This window comes from Microcebus murinus, chromosome 8 (assembly GCF_040939455.1).
Source record: "Microcebus murinus isolate Inina chromosome 8, M.murinus_Inina_mat1.0, whole genome shotgun sequence".
Lineage (NCBI taxonomy): Eukaryota > Metazoa > Chordata > Mammalia > Primates > Cheirogaleidae > Microcebus > Microcebus murinus.
The window spans coordinates 41,148,214-41,171,839 of record NC_134111.1 but is presented as its reverse complement, the minus strand read 5'-3'; the positions used below and the strand labels follow the sequence as shown (position 1 = coordinate 41,171,839).

Genomic DNA, 23,626 nt, shown 5'->3' with positions numbered 1-23,626 from the left:
AAAATATATGTCATAAACAAAAGATTAATATTTTTAATCCTTGAGAAGCACTTACAAGTCAATAATAATAAAATGTATAGTCTAGAAGAAAAGCAGGAATAAGATAGAATAGTTACATCACAAATGTACAAATAATATTAGGCCACAAACATATGAAAACATGATAAACGTCATTAGTAATCAAACTCTGGAAATTAAAAGGACAATTAAATACCATTTCCTACCTATCGGAATGTCAAAGATCTTAAAAATAATACTAACACTCAATATAGGAAAAGTGAGATATAAGAAATAGGAATAGATACAGGAAACTCAATATAGGAAAAGGAGAGCAAAATCACTATGACCTTTTGTGGAGAAGGGTTTGACAATAATATATATTTTAATTTTAGGACAAAAGTTTTAGAATTATGCATAGTCATTGATCTAGCATTTTCATTTCTTAAGGAAGTAAAGTGTCAAATGTAAAAAGATGTATTATACATTTATTATAAAAAATTTGAAACTACCTAAATGTTAATCAACAGGAGATTAATCAAATAAATTATGGAACATCCATAAAATATATATTTTTTTTGAGACAGGGTCTCGCTTTGTTGCCCAGGCTAGAGTGAGTGCCGTGGCATCAGCCTGGCTCACAGCAACCTCAAACTCCTGGGCTCAAGCAATCCTGCTGCCTCAGCCTCCCGAATAGCTGGGACTATAGGCATGAGCCACCATGCCCGGCTAATTTATTTTTTCCATATATATTAGTTGGCCAATTAATTTCTTTCTATTTAGAGACGGGTCTCGCTCTTGCTCAGGCTGGTTTCCAACTCCTAATCTTGAGCGATCCTCCTGCCTCGGCCTCCCAGAGTGCTAGGATTACAGGCGTGAGCCACCGCGCCCTGCAAAATATATATTTTAACGGTAGCCATTAAGAACCATGGAGATCTGTATTTATGGACATTAAAAGAGAGCAGTGATTAAACATTAAGAGAAAAAAGGAGGCTATAAAACTGTATTTACATGTATGTACAATGTGGTCTAATTTTCATAAATACATGAAATACATTAATATGTTAATTCTTAAAGAATAGGCAACATACTATTAATATTTATGGTAGTTTTTCTGGTGATAGGGCTATGGTTGATCTTCATATAAGAAAGTACTTTCTTCTATAGAATTTGAATGCTTTTTATAATGATAATATATTTATAGTCAGAAATAAGAACAATATAACACTTTATCCTTTGAAAAGAAAAATATATATACAAGCAATATCTTCTACAAATACAGAAAAAAGTCTACTGGACTTAAAATAGGTCATATCTATTGTTTCTTCCTTGTTTAGGTTCTCATAAATTACTCATGGAAATCCTATCTATACTAATAATTATTTTTTGTTCATTATTCTTTTGCATTCCTTTTCAGAAAATGAGAGGTATTATATTCTGTAGTCATTTATATTATAGAATATTCCTCATAATAGCTATTTTCTTAAGCCATGTTTACATGATTTTAAAAAATCACATAAATAAAAACAATTACATTGACTAAACTTAGCAGTATTTCTACATAAACCAATAATTTTAGCTTGAACTTGAACTGACCAACTTGAACTCATGAATTACTTTAGAATTATTTTTAAGGTTAAAGTCAAGAAAAATTTTAAAACCAATAGTTTCCTTCGATTTTAGACAAAAAGTAATTATAACATTATATGACTATATCTCTACATATTGATCTATAGATAGAAATACAGATATATAAAACCCAGTGATAAACTAATAAACTACAAAGCTTGTGTAGGACCCATATGAAGAAATTCCAAAACTTTACTAAGAAACAAAAATTTTTGAAAATATTTCTATATGAGTAAATGACAATATTATAAGGATGTCCCAAGTCATTTATAAATTTAATGTAATTCTGTGTAGAATTTCCAATGAATTTTTGAATTAGCTATGACATTAAGTTTTTAAATTATGAAAATAATACAGACTTCTTATGAAAAATTCAGGCCATGCAGAAAGTGTTCAGTGAAAAATATTGTCCTCAGCCTACATCCTGCCTCCTCAATCCAATTCCCCAGAAGTAAATCATTGTAAACAGGTTTTTTTTTAAAAAAAAAAAATTGTGGTAAAGTATACGTACAATAAAATTTATCATTGTAACCATTTTTTCTTTTTTTAAAGCTACCATATTTCCCCGAAAATAAGACAGTGTCTTATATTTATTTTTCCTCAAGAAGACACCCTGGAGCTTATTTTCAGGGGATGTGTTATTTTCCCCTCAAAGCCTCAGTTTGCAGCACGCACAGGATGGCCGGGACCTGACAGGGGGAGCAGATCTTGTTGGTGGGGCTGCCCGCACTTTTCCGGTCATCTCTGGGATAGTAGCTGTCACGATGGGGCAGAGGAAAGGGCTGCTCATCTTCTTTATCGCTCCATGACAAAATGCATGGGTTGTGCAGATACGCTGTGTAGCCACACCCATCACTAGGTCTTATTTTCAGGGTGGGGATTATATTGTGCAAATGCTTAGAAATCCTGTTAGGGCTTATTTTATGGGTATGTCTTAGGGAAACACAGTAGTTACATTTTAAACAGTTTTAATTGTACAGTTCAGTGACATTAAGTACATTCACATTGTTGTGCAACCATCACCACCATTCATCTCCAGAACTTTTCCATTTTGCAAAACTGAAACTTCATACCGGTTAAACAATAATTCCCGTTCCTCTTTTCCCCCAGCCCCCAGAAACCGCCATTATACTTTCTGTCTCTATGAATTTGACTACTCCGGGTAGTCCTCTCATATGACTATTTTCCCTTTTGTGCATAAATAGCTTTTTAATATCTTTTTTGGAAAACTTTTTAAAAGACTTTTTTTAAATTGTAAGAATAATGCTTGTTTATGGTAGAACATCCAAACTGCCTAAAAAGACTATAGTAAAAAGCTAGAGTTCCTCTTCCCCATAATGTCCATTCTCGCTCACCAAAGGTAACCATTGTTAATAATTTTGGAGGGCAAGGCGAGTGGCTCACACCTGTAATCCCAGCACTCTGGGAAGCAGAAGTGGGATAATCACTTGAGCCCGGGAGTTCAAGGTTGCAGTGAACTGTGATACCACCACCCAACTCCAGCCTGAGTGACAGAGCAAGACCCCGTCTCAAAAAAAAAATATATATATATTTTTGGCCCATTCTTCCGGAACTTTTTAATATATCTATAATGTGTATTCTCACATACACATGGGCGTGCACACACATCTATGCTTTTTCTGACTTTTTTTAATTATAAGAAGGATAATATACATACTGTTTTACAACTTACTTTTCTCGTTTAATATATCTTGGGCATTTTTCCATAGCAAAACATATGTGCTTAAAGTGAATCTTTTTTAACTTAATAAAGTAATTCTGAAGTATATGAAAGAATAAATAGTCAAGAATGACAAAGAAAATATTGGATAAAAACTACTGAAGAAAGACTTGCAATACCAGATATAAGAGTGTACAATTAAAATATTGTGATAGGCCAGGTGCAGTGGCTCACACCTGTATTCCTAGCTATTCTGGGAGGCCAATGCTCAAGGACTGCTTGAGCTCAGGAGTTTGACACCAGCCTCAGCAAGAGTGAGATCCTGTCTCTACTAAAAATAGGAAAAATTAGACCTCGTCTCTACTAAAAATAGAAAAAATTATCCGGGTGTGGTGGTACTTGCCTGTAGTCCCAGCTACTCGGGAGGCTGAGGCAGGAGGATCGCTTGAGCCCAGGAGTTTGAGGTTGCTGTGAGCTAGGCAATGCCATGGCCCTCTAGCCTGGGCAACAGAGCAAGACTCTGTCTTGAAAAAAAAAAAAAAAAAAAAAAAGCTTAGAAAAATAAAATAAAATATTGTGATAAAGGTAAAAGTATAGAGAAATCAGTAGAACAGAAATTAATCTCAGGAATGGACCCTAGAACTTAAGCTGTCATCTAAATTCGAAACTCTTTTTAACTTAGTAGAAAAGAAGTATACTATTCAATAAACATGTAGGGGCAATTGCTTAACAATTGAAAAAAAATTATGAAATTCTCACCTCACATGATAAATCAAAATAAATCGCAGATTTGTTAAAGTATTAAATGCATAAAATGAAAATAAAAACAAAAATCAAAGCAAAGCCATCAATATATATAGGAGAAAATAGAAGTGAATATTTATCTAACTTTTTTTGTGAGGAAGATTTCCTAAATGTACAACAAGGGTAGACATTTTTTAAAAAACACTTGAGAAATTGACAATTTAAAAATGAAAAAGTCAGGTCTTTCTCCCCTTGTGAAGATTGACCCATTCCTCTCTGGAACATACTCTCGCTTTGTATAGCTCCCTTCTTTTCAAACAGAAATAAAAGCTGTTTGTGTGGGAAAAAAAGAAAAGAAAAGGTCAATAACAAAATATGATACAGATTAGCTTAGAACGATACTTCTAAAATGTATGACACAGTGTTACTATCCTCTCTATATAAAGAACTCTCTTTATATGAAAATTAAAAAATGGAAACACCCCAACAGAAAAAATGGAAGAATATAGGAATAAGTCAGCTATAAATGGTAAATAAACATATGAAATATATTAAAATTTTCAAGTAAGCAAAGTAACAAAAAGTAAAAGAACAAATTTTTCAAACATCAAATTGGAGGAGATTTAAAAATCTGATTAACATTTAGTGTTGGTGAAGATATAGATAAATGAACACTCTCATATACTTTCATTTGGAAGACACTTTAGCCTATGTATCAAAACTTATAAAAAAACCTTGTTTTTTCTTTTTAGACAGGTTCTTGTGTGGCCCAGGCTGGACTACAACTCCTGAGCTCGAGAGCCTCCTGCCTCAGCCACCCAAGTAGCTGGGACAACAGGCAGGCACCACTATGCCTGGTTAAAGTTGTTAGAAAACTTTTCAGCTGAAATTCCCTTTCTGGAAATTTATCTAGAGGAAATAATTTAGATGTATGCAAATATTTGTCTATCGAGATGTTCGCCTAGCCTTGTTTAAAATGTAGAAAAATTAGAAACCACTAAATATATAGTATTAGAGAACTTGTTAGATAAACTATGGTGTATTTATACCATAGAATACTATACAGTTATCCCAAATAATTCTATTGATTCTCATACTACAAGTATTGGGAAAGAAAAAAATAATAATTCTATTGAAAAATATTTAATGATATGGGAAAATATGATCTATTTTAAATTGTGTTGCTCACAAATGAATAATCTCATATATCTTAATTATTTTAAATATATATACTAGTCCATAGAAAATGTGCTGTAAGGATATATTCGAAAAGATTAACAATGATTACAACAGGGTTATAGGTGATTTTTATTTTATTATTTTTATTTTCATAATTTCCACAATGAACATGTATAACTTTTATAATCAGAAATAATGTTACAAAAATAAAATACTTAAAAAATGTTTATGATACAGACATTGATATTTCTGTTTTTCCTCAAGTGACTTATTTTGGCAAAGTCCCAGGTAAGCTTCTAGGCACTGTATTAAAAATAAATCAAGTAAGTCATTACACTAGAATTATATGTTGATTTTGCAAAAATAGAAATCTTTTGTTAGGCAAAAGTCACAGAGCTAAAATGTGATATTTTCATGTTTAAAAATGAAACAAATGGCTATTATAATTAAAATAATTCAATTAGCATATAAAAGGTATACATACATGTAATAAAATTATACTGAAAATAATTAAATATAATTTTAAAATGTAATGTAAAAGTTTAATAAATGTCAGGTAAAATTAATGAAATATTAAAATTGTCAAGTGCAAACCAGCTAGTTAAAGCTACCTACTCTTGCTTGAATATCTTTCTTTCATTTGCTGTTTATATTAGCAAAATAAACTTTATACAATCCTCAAATATTAATTAATGTAAAGCTTTGAAAAATTCCCAAATAGCAGGTAGATATTGTACAGGATCTTTTGGAATCTGATTTTAGGTACCACTAAGTTGGCTGGCAGTATGTAAGCAACAATCTGAATGACCTGTAAACAGGAGGGGATAAATTCCAAGCAAGCATGAATTAGAAATGCAACTCATTTCCCATCACCCAGATGCCTTTTTAACACATCTATGCAGTCTCCATCTAAAACCAGGTGCTGCTCCCAAAGGAGAAAACACTGCCCTCAAGTGGTCCTCAATGGAGAAATGGAAATAGTTTCAGGTACCATGATTGCAGCATTATATGAAACATGGTGTATTTATCCAGTCACATTTCTGGCTGTATTTCTGAAGCTGAAACTTATGTCTACAATCAAGCATAAGGACAAAATTTCCAAAATACACTCTAATACGTAGGTAGTTACTCCAGTTAAATAGAAACATTAACTAGGAGGATTATGACTTTCTGACCCCAAAAGCTGACCATTTATTTGACCATCGAAATTGAATTATGTTAGCCACCTATAGTTTCTCATTTCCCCGATAAGAAAGAAGAGATTTCATCTCTGTGTTTCCCTTGTTGGCCAATTTTTTAGCTAAAAGACATTTAAAATTGTACAGCAGGCAGAACCCCAGGGGACTGAACAGCGTTCCAACATCCTTAAAGGCTTCCCATCACTTGAAAAACCAAATTCTTCCTCCTGTTTCTTAAACTAACCAAAGTAGGCAAAAGCAATTTTAAAAAGTCTTTGTGTCTAGCATTGGAACTTTCTCATATTTCACACCATTATATAAATGTCACTCTAACCTATATGTATCACAAATGCTACGCTAAATTAGGGCCAAATTTGCAACCTAGTTTAACTGGGTTTCCTCTTTTTGCAAATGCAGTTTTTGTGTCTGCATTTAGCAATGCATACAAAACTGTCCGTGTAGCTAACTGCTTCGAATTGCTAAATTTGAGGATGGATGTGTAGATCTCCCAGTCTTTATGTATGTGCCAGAGCAATCCTGTTTCTAGTCATATAAAGACTTCCTAATCAAATGGACCTTGACTGCACTGCTAAATTCCTGGACTACTTCATTTACTCTTTTGGATTTAGTAAAGGGAAAACGGAATTTTAAGAGGGAAAAGAAACAATTTGCAAACCTCCTCCATCCTTCTATCCTTCAGAAACCAGAGTGGAACCACATCACATGATAGGAGCGTGGACTTTACAGTCCCATAGCTCTAGGGGCTCATCCACTGCTAGCTATGTAACTTAAACTTAACCTCATTTTTCTCATCAGTAAAACAAAGATAATAATGCTGGTCTCCCTAGGTGGTTATTATGGTTGAATGAGGGAATGTATGTGAAGTGTCTAGCACACAGTAAGGGCTTAACTAGGAAATTATTACTATTCTATCACCATCACTTCTATTAATCCAATGGCCAAGTAAATATCCTAGAGGTATGACTTTCCAAAATTAATCATTATTTATCATGCTAAGTAATGGCTCCTAATTTACTATCTGGAATATGTCCTGAGTCCTCCAGATAAATTATTTAAATAAACGCCCTGTGCTAAGAGAAAACATTTTAACATCATATTGCTCAAATGTAGCACCTTTAAATATGAATCAAGTTTTTCTTCTTTTTACTCCCATAGAAGGTGGTATCCATTATATAGTCACCTGGATTCACAAAGTGCTTTAGGATTTTAGAAATAACAAACACAATAATTACAAAGGTGGTATAGTAATTACAGATATTCAGGTGTATTGCAGTAAATTCTCAAGTTTCTGGGCTTTACAGTATAAAGTTCCACAACCATAATTGTTCGGGTTATTTAACTCAACTTAGAAAATGTACATTTTAGAAAGAAAAATTGTGTCCTTTTCAAGAGTAATGCACTATCATTTGAGATGAAGAAAACCTTACATATTTTAATAAGACACACGGTTTCCTCTTTTCACTACCTGTGGTAATGGATTTTTACATAGCCAAGGTCCACACCTTCATCTTTTCCCTCTGTGCACACCTCCGGCATTATAAAACATAGTCTTTATCTGGATAATTCATCAAGTAGTGTCTTCACAGACCATGATATCTCACTAATAATCTCATTATGATACTTTATGTCACACAACATAGAATCTTTGATTACTTAAAATAGTTCCTATAACTCAGAGTCAAACTGTTTATAATTTAAAATGGTAGGATATATTGGTGAATTCAGAATGCAACAATGATTTGATAAATATTTGATATTTATTAAACTCAGAAAATTTTGAGACGAAATGCCATTTAAAGATAAAGTAAAGTAAGTACAGCTAAATATTGCAATAGTATGTATGTGTTGTATTGAAGCCCATGTATAAGCATTAACTATGTATCAAATTCATAGAAAATAAACTTTGGTTATAGCTAATCTAAATTAATCTCAAAAATTGACAATTAAACATATGAATTTGTGATAAACATTCTGAATTTTTAAAAATGCATCATATTTGTAACAGTGCCAAAATAATCTAAAGTCAGAACACTTTTTCTGGGTATAATTATATTATTATAATTCTCTACCTTGACAGATGACAATTTTAGAACACTCTAAATACAATTTCTAGTATATGCACTAAAATAAAATGTAACAGATAGACAACTCACCATAGTATAAGTAACACATTCAAATTTAGTAATTTATTTTCCAGGTGGAAACCAGGCTTCTTGGAAGACTTCAAACTATGCCAAATGGTCTGATTTCACCATAGAGGTAAGCACTAGAGGACTAAATTTACTTCTGTGTAAATTTTTGTTAACTACATTTTACATGCAAATGTCTATACAACCATGTTAATGAAGTTATAGAGAAGAAAAGAAAGTTGGCATTCCCATTTTTCTGTTTTATTCAAAAGCAACTTTTCAATTGACTTGCTCTATCATTTTAAACTATTTTTTATTTAACCATAAGAAAATAGGAAAGTCTAACAATGCATTCAAATTGGATCGCAAGCCCAGAAAAACAATGCCTTATTTGTGATTAAAATTTAGACTTGACATTTTTTCTCCCATACTGTTATAGTCTTCAGAACAGAGGATGCTTCTATTGGAATCAGACAAAAAAAGTTTTGTTAATCATAAACATTTAGAAAAGTGCGATCTACTGATCCAGAGTTGGTTATTTAGAAGAAAGAAATTTTTTCTTTCATATCCAGAGATTCAAAATTTTCTGCACCCCAAGTGGATGCTTAATTGACACTTATCCAAATTTTTCCCCTAAGAAATATGAACAGATAGATTTAAATCCTACATGGTTGAATTTCCTATAAAATGTTGATATTCAAGCTTCAAAGCCCATATTGGCAATGAAAGTGTATGGTATCCTTTCAACTGGAATATTAATAGTTCAAAATTTGTCTCAGATTATGAAAGAAGTGCTCCTATAGGGTGTATGAAAAAGAATGTTTTAGAACTAAAGACACAGTTGATTGCAATAAAACTAAAATTAATAACACTAGACGAATAGATAATAAAAGGAGAAAAAGGCAGAAATAACGGTTGCAACTCTGCGTTTATGGTATAGGTTACAACCAGGACTGGATATAATCTCATCCCATAACATTCAAAAGAATAAAGCAAAATAAAATCGCCTTTGCCCTCACACATTAAAGGGAATCAGGATCTTGACCCAAATTTCGAACTCCTGGAACTTGGAAATATCTGTAAAACCCCTAACACCAAGGTTTCTGCAACCTGTCACATCACAGAAATAGGGAGATCTCCAACCATGGAAATATGACTATTAAGAATTCACAGATTATCTGAAACATTTGCTAATCACCCCCCCCCACCTCCTCCTCCTGCCCTGTGCTAGAGGGAGGGAGAAAAAGGGAGTGGGAGAGGAAGACTCAAAGCACTGGGGAAAAGCTGCTGTGAAAATGCCAGACCCTTCTTGGGGCTTAGGTTGTCAACCTAATCCCAGCCACAACTATTGTATGACTATATTGGGAAACAGCGTACTTGTGTGTGAGAATTGGGGTGGGGTAGAGGGACCAGGATGTTAAGAAATGTAACAAATTCCTATGATTTTTTTAAAAAAAATTGAGAGTGTTATGTTTATACATGCTGGGCAACATAAACCATAAACCTTGCTGGATTTTTGCAAACTGCTGCGTGAAGCATACAAATGACATTCCTGTTAATGGGAGGAAGAGACAGACAGAAATCAAGACAGATAGGCAGCACCCCCAGGACAAGCTTGTTCCTATTGCAAGCTGTAGTGGAAGGAGATGATGACATCCAGAACAAAATGTCTTTCACCAGTATGTTAAAGCTCTTACTTTGTTATCTCTGTGTATAGAAAGAATGATCAATGGAAAGGACTTAATTCCTCCCTTTTCTGGAATCAAAATATAAGGGCTTTTTAGTTATTTTAAACTTCTTCCTGTAGAGCCCATTGTTGTGTTCCATGAAACAGACAAAACTCAGCAAGACAACAAAGACTTGATCTGCAGGAGAGGAGGTATTAAAGAGCAAGTCCTCTCCAGAGGGTAATTAATCCTTAGTCATTCATCTTAGAAGTCCCAGTTACAGTTAAGGTTAACGTTCAGGTAGCTTCTTTCTATTTTCTTTAAAAATTTTTTTAAACATTTTTTTTTGCAGAATGTTATACTATTAATTGCCAATTTGCATATGTGTGCAGCTGCTGTTTTGGCTCTGAACTCAATCCGATAAGCTTGCTGGAGGTATCGCAGAGCACTTGGCAGCTTTCCTATTTGAAAAGAAAGCCTCTCCCCACTACAGAACAGCTGATCGTCTATCAGCGATAGACCCTGATGGCGTGAATTACAATTACGCTACTTTTCACACTAAATCTGGGTGATAGCTACTTGGAAAGAAGTTTCATCATTTTTTACCACAAACTGGAAAAAGAATTACATGGTCATGCTGTGCTTTTAAAGGCAGTTTGGTTCACTTTTGTCTATTTAACACCTAATTCCAAGAAGTCCATAGGCATCCAGAGATCTGAATGGCGCGTAATGAATTCACTGTTTAGATTGAAGATTTTTAAAATCTACCTCAAATTACATTTATTAACAAGGCGACCAGGAAGTGTTAAAGTTGTTAGACGCTTCATTTATTAAATAATTTGTGGGTATTTTCAGTTGTCATATCTAGAGTCATGGGGTTTGCTTATTTTTTTTAATTAGCAATCCAAAACAATGCTACTGCAATTTAACAATTCATCACATAATCTTGGGCTTTTCAGTTCAGCTGTTAATGTTAGATAATTCAGATTGTTATTTTGATCTGTTTATAAATGATTTTGGTTGCATTGTGCTATGGGGAGAACTGCAGCAGCCCAGGCAGAAGATCTTTCTCATCTTTCTTGCATTGCTCAGGATAGCTGAGGGGCTTTCCAAATAATGCATTTGAAGAGTTGAGTGGCTAGCGGGAGCAGATAAGTGCTGAGGACACTAATAATTTGATTTATAATCCTCACTTAACTTCATTATTAATTTACATTTCCTGTCTGGTGGGAAAAGTGAGGAAGGACCTCTTTGTCAAAGTACATTTTATTAGAATCCTACATTTCTCTTCCTTTTCTCTTTTTCTGGGACCTTAGAAAGTACCATCTTTCCTTTTATTGAAAGAATCCGCCAACCATCAGAAGATTTAAGAGCTTCCTAAACCCTCTTCTTTCTTCTCTCTCTCCCTTCAGCCCTCCTCCCTCCCATCTTGACATTTAAATCCATTTGTTCAAAAAAAAAAAGAACAAGAGCTAAACCCACCTCACGCAGCAGAAGTGGAACACACTAATCCTGACGTAGTTAACCTAAGAGAAAAATAGATTTTGTTTTCCTTTTTTAGTCGCTAGCTTTATTAGATTTCTCACTCTCACAGATTATCCGAAGACTACCCATTGATTGATCGCCCGTAGAGCTGCATTTGGTGTAAAGAAAAAACTCACAGCTTTATTGGCTCCCAGGAGACAAAACAAACAGAACAAGATATTCATATTAATGCAAACAATGCAACAAATGAGGGGAAGAATCGCGGGGCTGAAGCGAGGCGCCGGGGGCTGGGGCCGAGAAGGGCCTGGGCACCTCCCGCCGCGAGCCAGGGGTTCCCAGCCCGCGCGACCCCGGGCGCCCGGAGCGGTGGGTCCCCCGAGCACACACCGGGCACAGGGGCCCCGGGTCCAGGCGCGCGGGCCGGGCCTCGCGGGCCCCTGCGGGGCAGCAGGGCGGACAGGCCGGCGCGGGCGCCTGGAGGAGGCCTTCAGGCCAGGCCTCAGCCAAGGGCCTGCCTCGCTCGGCCCTCAGCCCTGCGCAGTGCGGGGCTGGAAGGGACCTAAACCCCCTCTCCTCGCTCTCGCCTTCCGCTTTCCTTGCGCCTCCCAGGGGCCCAAGGCCTTAATCTCAGTTTCCCTTGACCGCTGGGTCAGAGGTGAGAGTGCAGAATCCGCCCGACCCCCCTGAGGCGGCCTGGGGGCGCAGGCGAGAAAGACGCCAGGGAACTCTGTGGAAAGGGGTAAGCGACGTGCTACGCATTCTGTCTTTTAAAAGCTTACGTTATCATGGAGGAGACTCTACAAGCACACGTTTAAAACCAACACAAATCATCGTATTATCAAAAGTGAGGGGAGTGGTATGTACAGCAAATGAGTGAAATTTAAGAGGCACTGAGACTTCCCTTGAGAAAAGAGAAAGGAAGAAAGAATATTCTGGGCGGCTGGGCAGGCGGTGGGGATTAACTCCACACCTAACCACTGCCCCACCCCCAAACTAGGGAGAATCTGTTAAGACTTGATTTCGTATCTTTTTAGTCAATGTGACGTTAAAAATAGGGTTGCCAAATATTTCATGGGGCATACATCTAGTAAAAAATTATTTGTTGTTTATCTGAAATTCAGATTTAACTGGGCATCCTGAATTTTTATTGGCTAAATCTGGCAATCCTAACTAAAAAATATTTCATTGAAGAAACCATACAAGAAGCAAGGCTCATTATCTGATGTAAATGATATTTGCGACATTTTTAATGAAACCTTGGCTTGAAAAATAAAATGAGTTGCCCCTACGGCCTGTTTTTCCAAGTACATTGTAGGGTGGAGGAGGAAGAAATGACTGAAGCAATCTGGAAATGTCCTTATATTTGAGAAGGAAGTGGCAGTGTCACTGTTACCTCTTTCTTAGGAAATGCACTCGAGTCCCTTCCCTAAGGTTGGCTCAATGGGTCTCACCCATGGTAGTGTTCCTTTCCCAGCCAGTGGAGGCTACCATAGCATGTCTGCAAGCAGAATGTCAGTCACAGTGTACCCATGTCAGGATTAGTGTATATATTTTTTTCTAAATCTTTACTGTAGAGCCACATTACTCATTGGTATTTAGTTTATTTTGAAAGAAAACAAAGTTGGGGCCAGGTGCAGTGGCTCACACCTATAATCCCAGCACTTTGGGAGGCCAAGGCAGGAGGATACCTTGAGCCCAGGAGTTCAAGACAGCCTGGGCAACATAGTGAGACGTGTCCCTACAAAAAATTAAAAAATTAGCTGGGCGTGATAACTGTACCTGTTGTCTCAGCTACTGGGGAGGCTGAGGCAGGAGGATTGCTTGAGCCCAAGAGTTTGAGGTTGCAGTGCCTAGACAACAGAGTGAGACCCTGTCTCAAAACAAACAAACGAACGGATTGGGGCTTGAAAACTTTAAAAGTGGAAGGATAGAGCGGAAGTCTGCTTTGAAATTTATCAAAGGCTCCAGCTTAGAAATCCATCTCATCCAGAGTCTTGTAGATGCTGAAAGAAAAGGCTTTCAAAATGCCAATGGTAAAACCTCAGGAAAAACCAAACACAACAGTGGGTCTTTGCATATTGAAGTGTGTGTGTGTGTGTGTGTGTGTGTGTGTGTGTGTGAGGGAGTCGCAAAGCTGCTTTATGGAGGGAGCCTGCTGCTTGCATTTCTCCCCAGTCCCAGTTGAGAGAACATTTTCAAGCAAGCTTTATCACCCTCACTGATACTTTGGGTTCCTGTGAGCTAGACTTCCTTTTAAGCCAATTGCTTGAAGTGGTATGAATACACCCACACTGGATGCCGGTTCATCACGGTGCTATTTAACAACTGCAAATGGGGAAACTATTTGTCTAATGAGTGCTGTTTTCAGAGTTGATTCACCAACACTCAAGGGAAGATAATATAAGGCTGAAACCTCCTTCTGAGCTACAAGGGCCATCTCAAGCCAGACAAGTAAAGGCCAACTCTGGAACCAAATGAAGTATTTGTTTGGTTAAAAACAACGTTTTTAAAACAACAATAGTTTTAGAAAATATATAAACTCACCTCTAGTTCATATTGGTTTGCTAATTTTTTTTCTTTCCCAAACTTTAACCTTTAGTTTAGAATTTAGACTATTAAAAAATTAGCATTATGGTGTGGCTGTTACGGTGCAGTGTAACTTCATACTTTAGAAGTACAAATCCTTTTTATTTTCCCTCTTATGTTAGTTTGTGTCTCAAACTACAAAAATATGTCCCAATACTCTCTTCCCTCTCTGGAGCAGGCCTGAGAAATGCTTAACACCTGGTGCTTTGAGGTGCTGCTTCTCCCAGCAGAAATGTACTGAGGCCCTTGTTAGGTAGTGATAAATTGACAATCTTTAAATAATAACCCCCCCCCCCCATTATCAGGTAATGTCAGTCTCCCTACCCTCTCTGTGGTTTAGAATAATGGTTAGTCTTTTTGTGTAAAAAGACTTTGGATATGTTTTAAGCTTTCTATGAGGCCAAGTACAAAGTCAGTGAAAAAGTACACTTTCTTTGAGGTAAGGGATTATTATAGAAAAAATAGTGGATTGAAAGGCAGGAGAGCTTGAGTTGAGTCCTAGCTATTTGAGTAGGTATGAGGGACTCATGCATTCTCTTCAGATGCAATTTTTTTGTTGTTGTTTATTTTTTGTTTTGTTCACACAAAAAGAAAGTTGAAGTAGCCAATCTTTAAGATTTTGTTATTTTAAAAACAACTATTCCTTGAATCAATTAATACGTGATAACTCATTTTTTGTACGCTCCTTCTAAAGAATATCAGCAAGATAGTTTTTGAATGTATTCATAGTAAAGCCCTAAACAGCAAAGGACATGTGAGCACACTCCAGGCTGTCCAGGTATTCTAGATTGCAAGGGGGACATTCAAATGTGGGAGACTGGTTAAACATCAAGGGATTCCATAATCAGGTGCAAATTCTCTGGAGAAGTGTGAGTGACTTAAGGACAAATAACCCCTTATAGGCAGGACAAGAAATAACAAGTTTGAGAATTTACTTCAGTCCTGTTTGGGGATTGCGGCCTCAGAAAGAAGAGGGAGGACTGCAATAAAATGAAAGCTAAAGCTATTTAGTAAATACATGTAGCATAATAATTCTGAATATTCTAGCACTTGGTGCATGTTAAGCCTATGAATTCATCTATAAGGAACTCTGAGGCTGGAGGAAGTAGGCAGTCCAGTTGTAACTAGGTCTAAAAATGACCCAAGAAACTTGCTTCCTTGTGTCCTATCAGTGATAGAGGTGATATTTCTTTTAATTTGGGGCCCTTCTTGAACTGTGAGCTCCAACAATCTTTTGCTAAACAGACTTCATTCACATTCTGAATCTGGTTTTTGTCTCACACATATTAAATTTTACAAAACAGAAAGAAACAATAGAGCTTATTAGGAAAAACTTGTTTTGAATAGTAAATTAAGCATAATGGAAATAGGCACATGTTTTAGCACGGTTTTCCCCCCTTTTTTACCAATTGAACATTTACATCTTTTTCAAAGTGCTGTGATTTTCCCCTTAAGTCTTAAGTTGGCACCACACATGAGACTTACATCACTTGTATCTGCAGAGAGAAATCATTGTAATACTGTGGCTTCCAAATGTATAGCCTTCTGAAAAAGAGTTTTCGGCAGTCCCCCCTAAACTGTATTGATCAAATCATTGTGGCAGTCTAAGAATCCATAGACCTACCTAATTTCCAGACAGTGTAAAATCAAATGGCAGTTCTGACTGGTTTTAAATTATGCCCTGTTCTCGGAGACTGGAAACCCGTACATTCAGAGGTACACCTCACTACATGGTTTGTTATTAAGAGATATGCCCCAGGTGGAGGCATCTTCAAAGCCAATATATTTTCTTTATAACTGGTGTCAAATTGATGTATATATTAAAAAATCTTGGAAAATGATCTCAAAAAGGAAGTAACAGCCCAATGAGCCATATGTTCAGGGAACCTAACAGGTTTCCATTGGGACCAAATTTCACTTCACCTTTTTGTCCTTATGTGCAAATAAAAACTTATCTGTAAATATACCATTAAAACAATCATGCAAATTTGTGAGGTCTGTAGACAGAGAAGAAATTACACTAAACCCATAAAAACCAAGTTATTGGAAGGTGAAGAATTTGATTAGATATTAGAAATAACACAACATGGAATTGAACTAAATTTATGCTCTATAGGTTCATAGCTTCAGGGAGATACACATTGCTTTTGTAAAACTGGTTAATGAAGAAAAGGCTGATAAATAGTTAATAAATTGCTTAATTTTGATGCTGATGGAGCATCTGAATCTCCAAGTTTATATGAATAAATGTAAAATTAGAAATTTTTGCTGTTAGATAGGTTGCTATTTTAGCAGATTCAGACACCAGGGAGTTTTCCAAATGCCAACTAATACTCTAACATTGAAATGTCTGTGATATGGTAAGGGCAGAGGCCTGCTTAGTGGTTTTCCAAAGAGCAGAAACCAAAAAGCATTAACATTTATTTACACAAAGTCCTTTATGTAACTCTTCAAGAATTTTCAATTTAAAAACTTTTCAACATTCTGTATTATTTTAGTGGATCCTAACAATTTTACATTCAGCTACTCTATTGGTATGCCTGGGTATATCCTAAAAGGAAAAAGTGATTCAATCTATGTAGTTTTCATATGACTAGGATCAATGATGATATAAAAATACCAAAATTTACTCGTCTTTTAAATTTTATTTTTGTGTGCTTTTATTGTGAAACATTACAGAGAAAAGTGGAGAAAACAGTATGCATGAAACCTATGTATATATATGACTGAGCTTTATCAAACCTTTACATTTTAAATTGATTTTTAAAAATGAACAATTGTGTGTGTAAAGTTATGCAAAGGTAAGTGTCAGCAGAAAAATTATATTGCATAGATTATCTTTCAGCTACCTTCGTTTTTTTCCATGTATGGCTTGGGGGAAGGAAATTTTATTATGTTAATTTTGACACCTGGTTAGCTAAATAGCACGGGAGGAGTTAGAAGGAATTGCATTCTCAGTAAGTCCAAATTTCTACCAGTTAGTTCTCCGTGGCTGTGTTCCATTTAATACACTTAAGCCAAAAGAATGTCAATGGTTTTTAATCTCTAAGGATAGTTTATGTAAATTTGTAACAATAAAATATTTTAATGGTAGGAATAAAAGTATATTTTAAGCTCAACAATCAGCTTTTAAGCTCAAAAAGTAGGGGGAAGTTGTATCAGAACCTCAGGCTTGCCTCAACAGGTATGGAAGACCTTTTTCAGCAGAGACCCAGGTTCTGGTGGATTCGAGGGGCAGCCCGGGCGCTGCAGTTTTTGACCAGCTTCTCTCAGGCCAGAGTGTTGACAACAGCAGCTAGACAAGGAGCTGTGCTGCCAGACATGCCCGGCCCCCATCGCCCCCACAGTCTCCGCGGCAGGGGTCGCGTGGCCCGCTTCTTTAAAGGCCTTTCTCTCCCTATTGATAGTCTTATGCTGTGTCTCTGGAGGTCCAGACAGCCTTTTAGTCGACTCTTGGGGTCAGGAGGTCAGGCCTTGGACGCACAACTAATGCTACAGCCCTTTATGTGCCTTCACTGTGGTTATTTAAATCGTGTACTTGTAGTTGCGGTGGAAAGAGGAAGGTGTTAGGATCTGAGGCCCGACCTCGCCGACCTGCCCAGGCCAGCGGGGGCGGGCTGGGGGCGGCTAGAGGCCTCCGGGTGGCGGCCCGCTGGGGCGGCTCTGCAGCCGGTCCAGGGCCCTTCCTTGGCCTTTCTGGCCCTGCCTCTCTTCCCACCTCTGGCCGTCCCTCGCCCTTCCTGAATTCGCTCGGCCAGCGCGTCCGATTCACCGGCTGAAACGAGGCTCTCCGGCCTCTTCTCCACGGCCCGGAACGGAGAACGCGGGCCCTCGCGTCACTCCGCAGGAGGCGCCCCGGGGAGTGGGCGCTCGGCGCAGGCCGGGCCCTCGGGCGCACCGGCAGCGGGCTGCGCTCGCGGGGCCCGCGGAGCGTGCCGCGGGGGCTGCGCGGAGCTCCCGGCCCGCCAGGGACGCGGTGGCGGTGGCTGGGTTCCACTCGCCAGAGGCGGGAAGGACGCGCGGGAAAGCGAGGGAGCAGGAAGCGGGTGGCGGCGGCGGCAGGCCCGCTGGAAAGGAGGGAGCGCCGCAGGCGGGAGGAGGGAGCGCGGAGGAGGGAGGCCGGGAGGAAGGAGGGAGCGCGGCAGGCAGGCGGAGGGAGGGCTGATTAGCATGCAGCAGCGCTCGCGCGCCCGGCTCCATTGTTTTAACACCTCCCCTCTCCTCCGCGCCAATCTGTCACCGTTCAGCAGGCGAACGCTGCTGCCTCAAATGCTGCTCTTCTCAAATGAGACGGATAATTAGTTGCCCCGCACGAATGCCGCACTCTTCTCACCCCTGATTGCTATCACCTTCTTGCTCCTGGCAGTTTTGACACCTCGTAATCAGCCTGCTGCTTTTTCTCTTTTCTTCCCGACTTCTGCTTCCCTCCCCCCCTTTTCTTCCTAGTTTATTTATTTATTATTATTATTATTTTAAATGCAATCCCGGTGCCTATTTGGGCGAGTCCTCCGCCGAGTTAACCTTCCGCGCATACATGTGTGCATATATATGTATATGTAAAACAGGGTGTTTGTGCGTGAGCGGGGTGGGGGGCGGGCTGGCAGTTTTGCGGGAAACACTGTTTCCACGCGGAGAGACTTCTCTTCTCCTCAAGATATTTTGGGGAAGGGAGGAGTTGGGGAGAGGGACGGGTGGGGAGAGTTGGGGAGACCTCAATTAATGCTTTAAAGATCTCTTAGAAATTAACAAACTGGGGAGTCTCGGAATCTGCTGTCAGAAGCGTGTTTTCCCCTCTCTCCTCTAACAAGCACTGACAGTCTAATTACTGTAGCTACAAGCAGCTGTCGAGGCAGCAGCCCGGGAGAGAAGGCGCCACAGGCTGGGCGCACCCGGCGGCCCCTGCGCCCAGCCGAACCGCCGAGGCCCGGCCCGACGCGGGAGGACGGAGAGAGGGCAAGGCCCCGCACCCGAGAGCCCCGGCCCGCCGAAGGCGGGCCTGGGAGCCAGCGGACACGTTTATTGTTTCGTATTTATAAAGTCTTTACCTTGAAGGTTAAAAGATGTGAAGAAGAAAGGAGGGGGCGTGGGGGGAGTGGGAAGAAAATCTTCTAAGCTTCCATCCACCCGTTTTCTACCTCCTCGAGCTCTCCCTCCCCCCGTGTTGGTAAAATAACCACGCAACCCAGGGCTGAGGGGGCGGGGTGAGCCAGGCTGGAGTGTAAGAAAGCAGATGTCCCCGCTGGCAGCAGCTTCAGCCTCCGGGGAAAGCTGCTCCGGGGGGGCCCTCCCGAGGACATTCACCTCCCACTTCTCAGGCATCCCGCTCACAACTGCCTCGCCTCGGCGGGGGTGGTTTCTTCAGACTCAGCGTTTCGCGTGTGCAGCTTTTTTACCTGGGAGCTGTTCTTACCCGGCCACGCTTAGCAGATGCCAAGAGCCAGCCCCTGCACGACTCAGTAACAAGAGACAGAGGGAGAGACCTGGCGGTGCCCTCTCCACCTTTAGAGCTCTGGCCAACACTGCTTCTGTAGAACGGGATGGGGGCCTGCTCTCCAGGCCGCCTCTCCTGTGGCCCAAGGTCTGTCTCTGTCCCTCAGAAGATGGAGCCTGGGGTACCGCTGGAACCCAAAAGAAAATGGAGCTCCTTATTCTTACTAAAAGTGGTGGAGGAGGTGGGGAGAGGGTGGACTGGAGGGGTCAGTGGCACACTTTGAGTCACGTTTTGGGCTATAGGGTTTCCTCAGGTTGTCAGCAAGCTAGTAGATGTCAACTGCGTGAGGACGACTCTCTCCTAGAAAGGGAGAGGGCAAAAAAGAATCCCCTTTCATGAGATAGGTACAGTGGTATAATCTGGCTGGTACATGCTGGGAAGTTTTTATTTTTAATTTTGTATGTGTGTGTGGGAGGAGTGACAGGGGAGGCTGGGTGGGTGGGAGGTGGGGGAAGGGAAGGGACTTGGATAATTGTCTAGGCATTTCCATTCAGCCCCAGTGGCAATGAAAGAAAGATGTACATGCCTCAGAACCCTTCACAGTGAATACCTAATAATCGCTCTGTCACCTTGATGAGGAAGATGTCAATGTGATGTGCTTGGTATCCTGAGAAGTCGAGGCACCACTCTAAATTCTTCCACAAGTTAAGGCTCTTCACTATGGCACAGGGGCCTGCTCAGATTCCCCTATCCCAAACCCTCCAGCTTGAAACACTTGCTTCAAGAAAGCTTAAATTTGTTTTAGAGCTGCAAGTCAACGTTTACTTCATAAAATGGAAGCCATGCCTCAAACATTTTTTTTAAAATCAGAAGGAAAGAGAAACTCAAAAGGCAAGAATCAGGGAAGGAAAACTAAAGGAAAGACTTAAAGAATTTTTGCAGCCTTCTGAATTTGGTATCCATTCTCTCAAATGTCTTACATTGGCCATGAATCAGACTGCTATCAATGAATAACAAATTTCTAACAAGATTGTGAACATTTTTAATCTAAATTAATAAATATGGATAGTCCTCACAGTGTTTTTTAGACTTGCTCACATAAAAAACAAATGTTTCTTTAGTAAGTTTAGTTTGAAAAATAATTTTAAAATTTAAAGTGATCCACTAATTGTAATAAATGCCATCAGATCTGGTCATCACCCTTCTATCAAGTTACTAGAAGGAAAATATGAATTTTATAAACTTCCTCCAAAATGTGATTTATTTCATTTTTTTTAAAACTCAGGAACAAAGAACACACTAATGATCACAACATAACTAACTCTTTTAATATTCTATTCATTTCATCATGTAGCTATACACATAGTAAAAATTAAAGCCATGTATATTATTAAAAATGATCTAACATTTAAATAATTCTATCAGTGATTTTATCACTGGGCAACAAATATCTTTGGCATTTACTTAGATGTTTACATTGTTTCTTATTGTTTATTATAGATTTATTCAAACAGAATTTTACCTATAGCATAAATAATCTAAATTTTTCAATGAAATCAAATGAAAAAACCCTATAAACATTTGACATCACCAAAGTCAATACATCTCACTAGAAATCCAAGTAATAAGCTTAGATATTTGAAACAAACATAAATTATGATTATATAACGCTAAGTCACATACATAATTTTGAATTATGGTAGTAACACTGTAAACATGAATACAATGAGCTACAGTTTTGTACAGAATGATCTTTTAAAAGATAATTAAAGTTATAAAAGAAGTTTAGAAAAAATTTCAAATAGCTGTGAAAAGAGATTTTCCTATGAATGATCTTGAATTTAGTTCATAATCAAGTAGTTATAGTATTACAAACCCAAAATCATCGCATAGGACTTGATATGTCTGTTTTCAAATGTGTCTTAAGTCTCCCCATTAAAGTGTGAATTAAGATGCCTCAGGAAATCCCCCCTGGATGTAATAGATGGTGGGAAAACTGCTTGACAGAATTCACATACTCGAGGTATATGCAGTTCTGAGTCTGTGCCACTTAGTTCCAGTAAGTCACTGCCTTGATTAGGAAAGGGCTTCCAAAGGGGCTGCAGAAAACAAATAAACAAAAACATATTCTGTTACTTGTGTTTAAATCAAATAGCATTGAATTTCAAATTAAAATTTTTTGAATGCGTTATGAGGATAGATGTTTAATTTCCTAATATGAAAGCAAATTATTTTTCCATAAAGTCAGCACGAAGATACGACTCAATTCTTTTTCTCATAAAGGGCACAAGTAAACTTTGATTAAAATCACTTGAGGTACATACTCATGCATTTTATCTTTACATATTTAAAAATATTGCAGCTTTAGCACCTGCAATTTTTGATGTTCAATTATTACAATGGCAGTAATTTTGGAACAATAATTGATACTTTAGATTTTTAAATTAAATTCTACCTTTTCTATTTTACAATAGAAACCTTAAGTTATAGGGCCTTTATTAATCACATGGTGGGTACACTAGACATGATGTGTGTGTATGCATGACATCTTAATCAAAAGCAAGTTTAATTTCAGTAATACTTATAAGCAAATACATAATAAATCATATGAATCAGCATTATTTTGATTTTTAGAAAGAAAAATTTTCTTTTAAACTACTAAACAAATTCCACTAATGAATTATTTTTTTTGCTTCTTGAAAACTGAAATAAAATTCAGCAAATTCTAATATCAGATGCATTCTTTTGACTTTTTGCTTTATTCTTATTATATAATAAGTATTTTGGCCTTACTCCTTGTTGTGGCTGAGTAAAGTCTAACCTGTCAATAGTTGCCTGGTTATAGAAATAAGGAAAATCATAATTTAACATAATTATCTCCATTATAGCCAGTATATAAACACCCTGCTATACTGCGTTTATTCCTTTTTTTTAAAAAAACTTCTAAAATGACAAGAAATAGCATTTAGTTTAATAGTAGGTGTTCAATAAATGTTTGTTGACTAGAAAATGTATTATTTTCCTGAATTGTGTAAACCTAATTATTTTTAAAATTTTTTTTCCTTGACACAGGTAAATTACTCTGACATAGCTAAATTCTGATACTTTGAGGAGAATCACCTCATAAAGTCAAATTTAGAGACCTCTTATGGTCCTGTTACTAATATGTTTTTAAAGCCTAGTCCAGCACCTGATAGTGTTAATTTTCATTCCTCTAAGTTCTTTCATTCTGGTTAACCGATCATTTACATAAACAGTATATTACTAATTGAAGCATTTGAGTTTCACAACATCACTGTCGTCTTATAAACATTTTATTGGACAGCTGTGTACAATTGGTGTAAATATACAAAGTCTGTCTAGGCACTGAGATACATTCATGTACAGAGGGCTTATAATAATATTGACTCAATTCCTTTCATGAGAAGTGGCAATTTTATCACACAAAAAAGTAAAAAAATAATATTTAGAATAAATGTCACGAAATTTGGGGTAAAATAGTTTTCTTTAGAAAAATATTTCTTCCATGATAAAAAAAAATAGTAATTGTTGAGTAGGTAAACAAAAATCTAGTTAGAGTTAAGTAGATTCAAATTTTACTGTTTGCCATTTAAACAAGAGTACAAATCATTCTAATGAGAAATTGATATGGCTATAAATCAAAGATTATTACTTTAAAGAGAATTCTTATTAAGATCTATAAAACAGTAAGAAATTAACTTAGAAGCAATTTAGCTTCTAAATTTGTTGAGCTGATCTTTCATTGCCAATTTATGTTCAAAGTCTGTATTTATCCTTCTCTATTAAGAGCTATTAGTTCAGATTTGATCTCTTCATAGAATTTAGGTGGGACCCTAATCACTGACTCAGCAAAAGTAAAAAAAACCAAAAAACAAAAA

At 37.7% G+C, this 23,626-nt stretch overlaps 1 protein-coding gene across 15 annotated transcripts in view; it reads right to left on the bottom strand.

The window, feature by feature from the left end:
• Positions 1-21,033: 21,033 nt before the first annotated feature.
• TANK (TRAF family member associated NFKB activator) overlaps positions 21,034-23,626 on the bottom strand; it is a 90,927-nt gene continuing 88,334 nt past the window's right edge. For all 15 annotated transcript variants that reach the window (XM_076005583.1, XM_012735703.3, XM_012735706.3 and 12 more), the window contains one exon: positions 21,034-21,826. In XM_076005583.1, the coding sequence (XP_075861698.1) occupies positions 21,650-21,826 (177 nt within the window). In that variant the 3' untranslated portion in view covers positions 21,034-21,649. The remainder of the gene's footprint in view (positions 21,827-23,626) is intronic.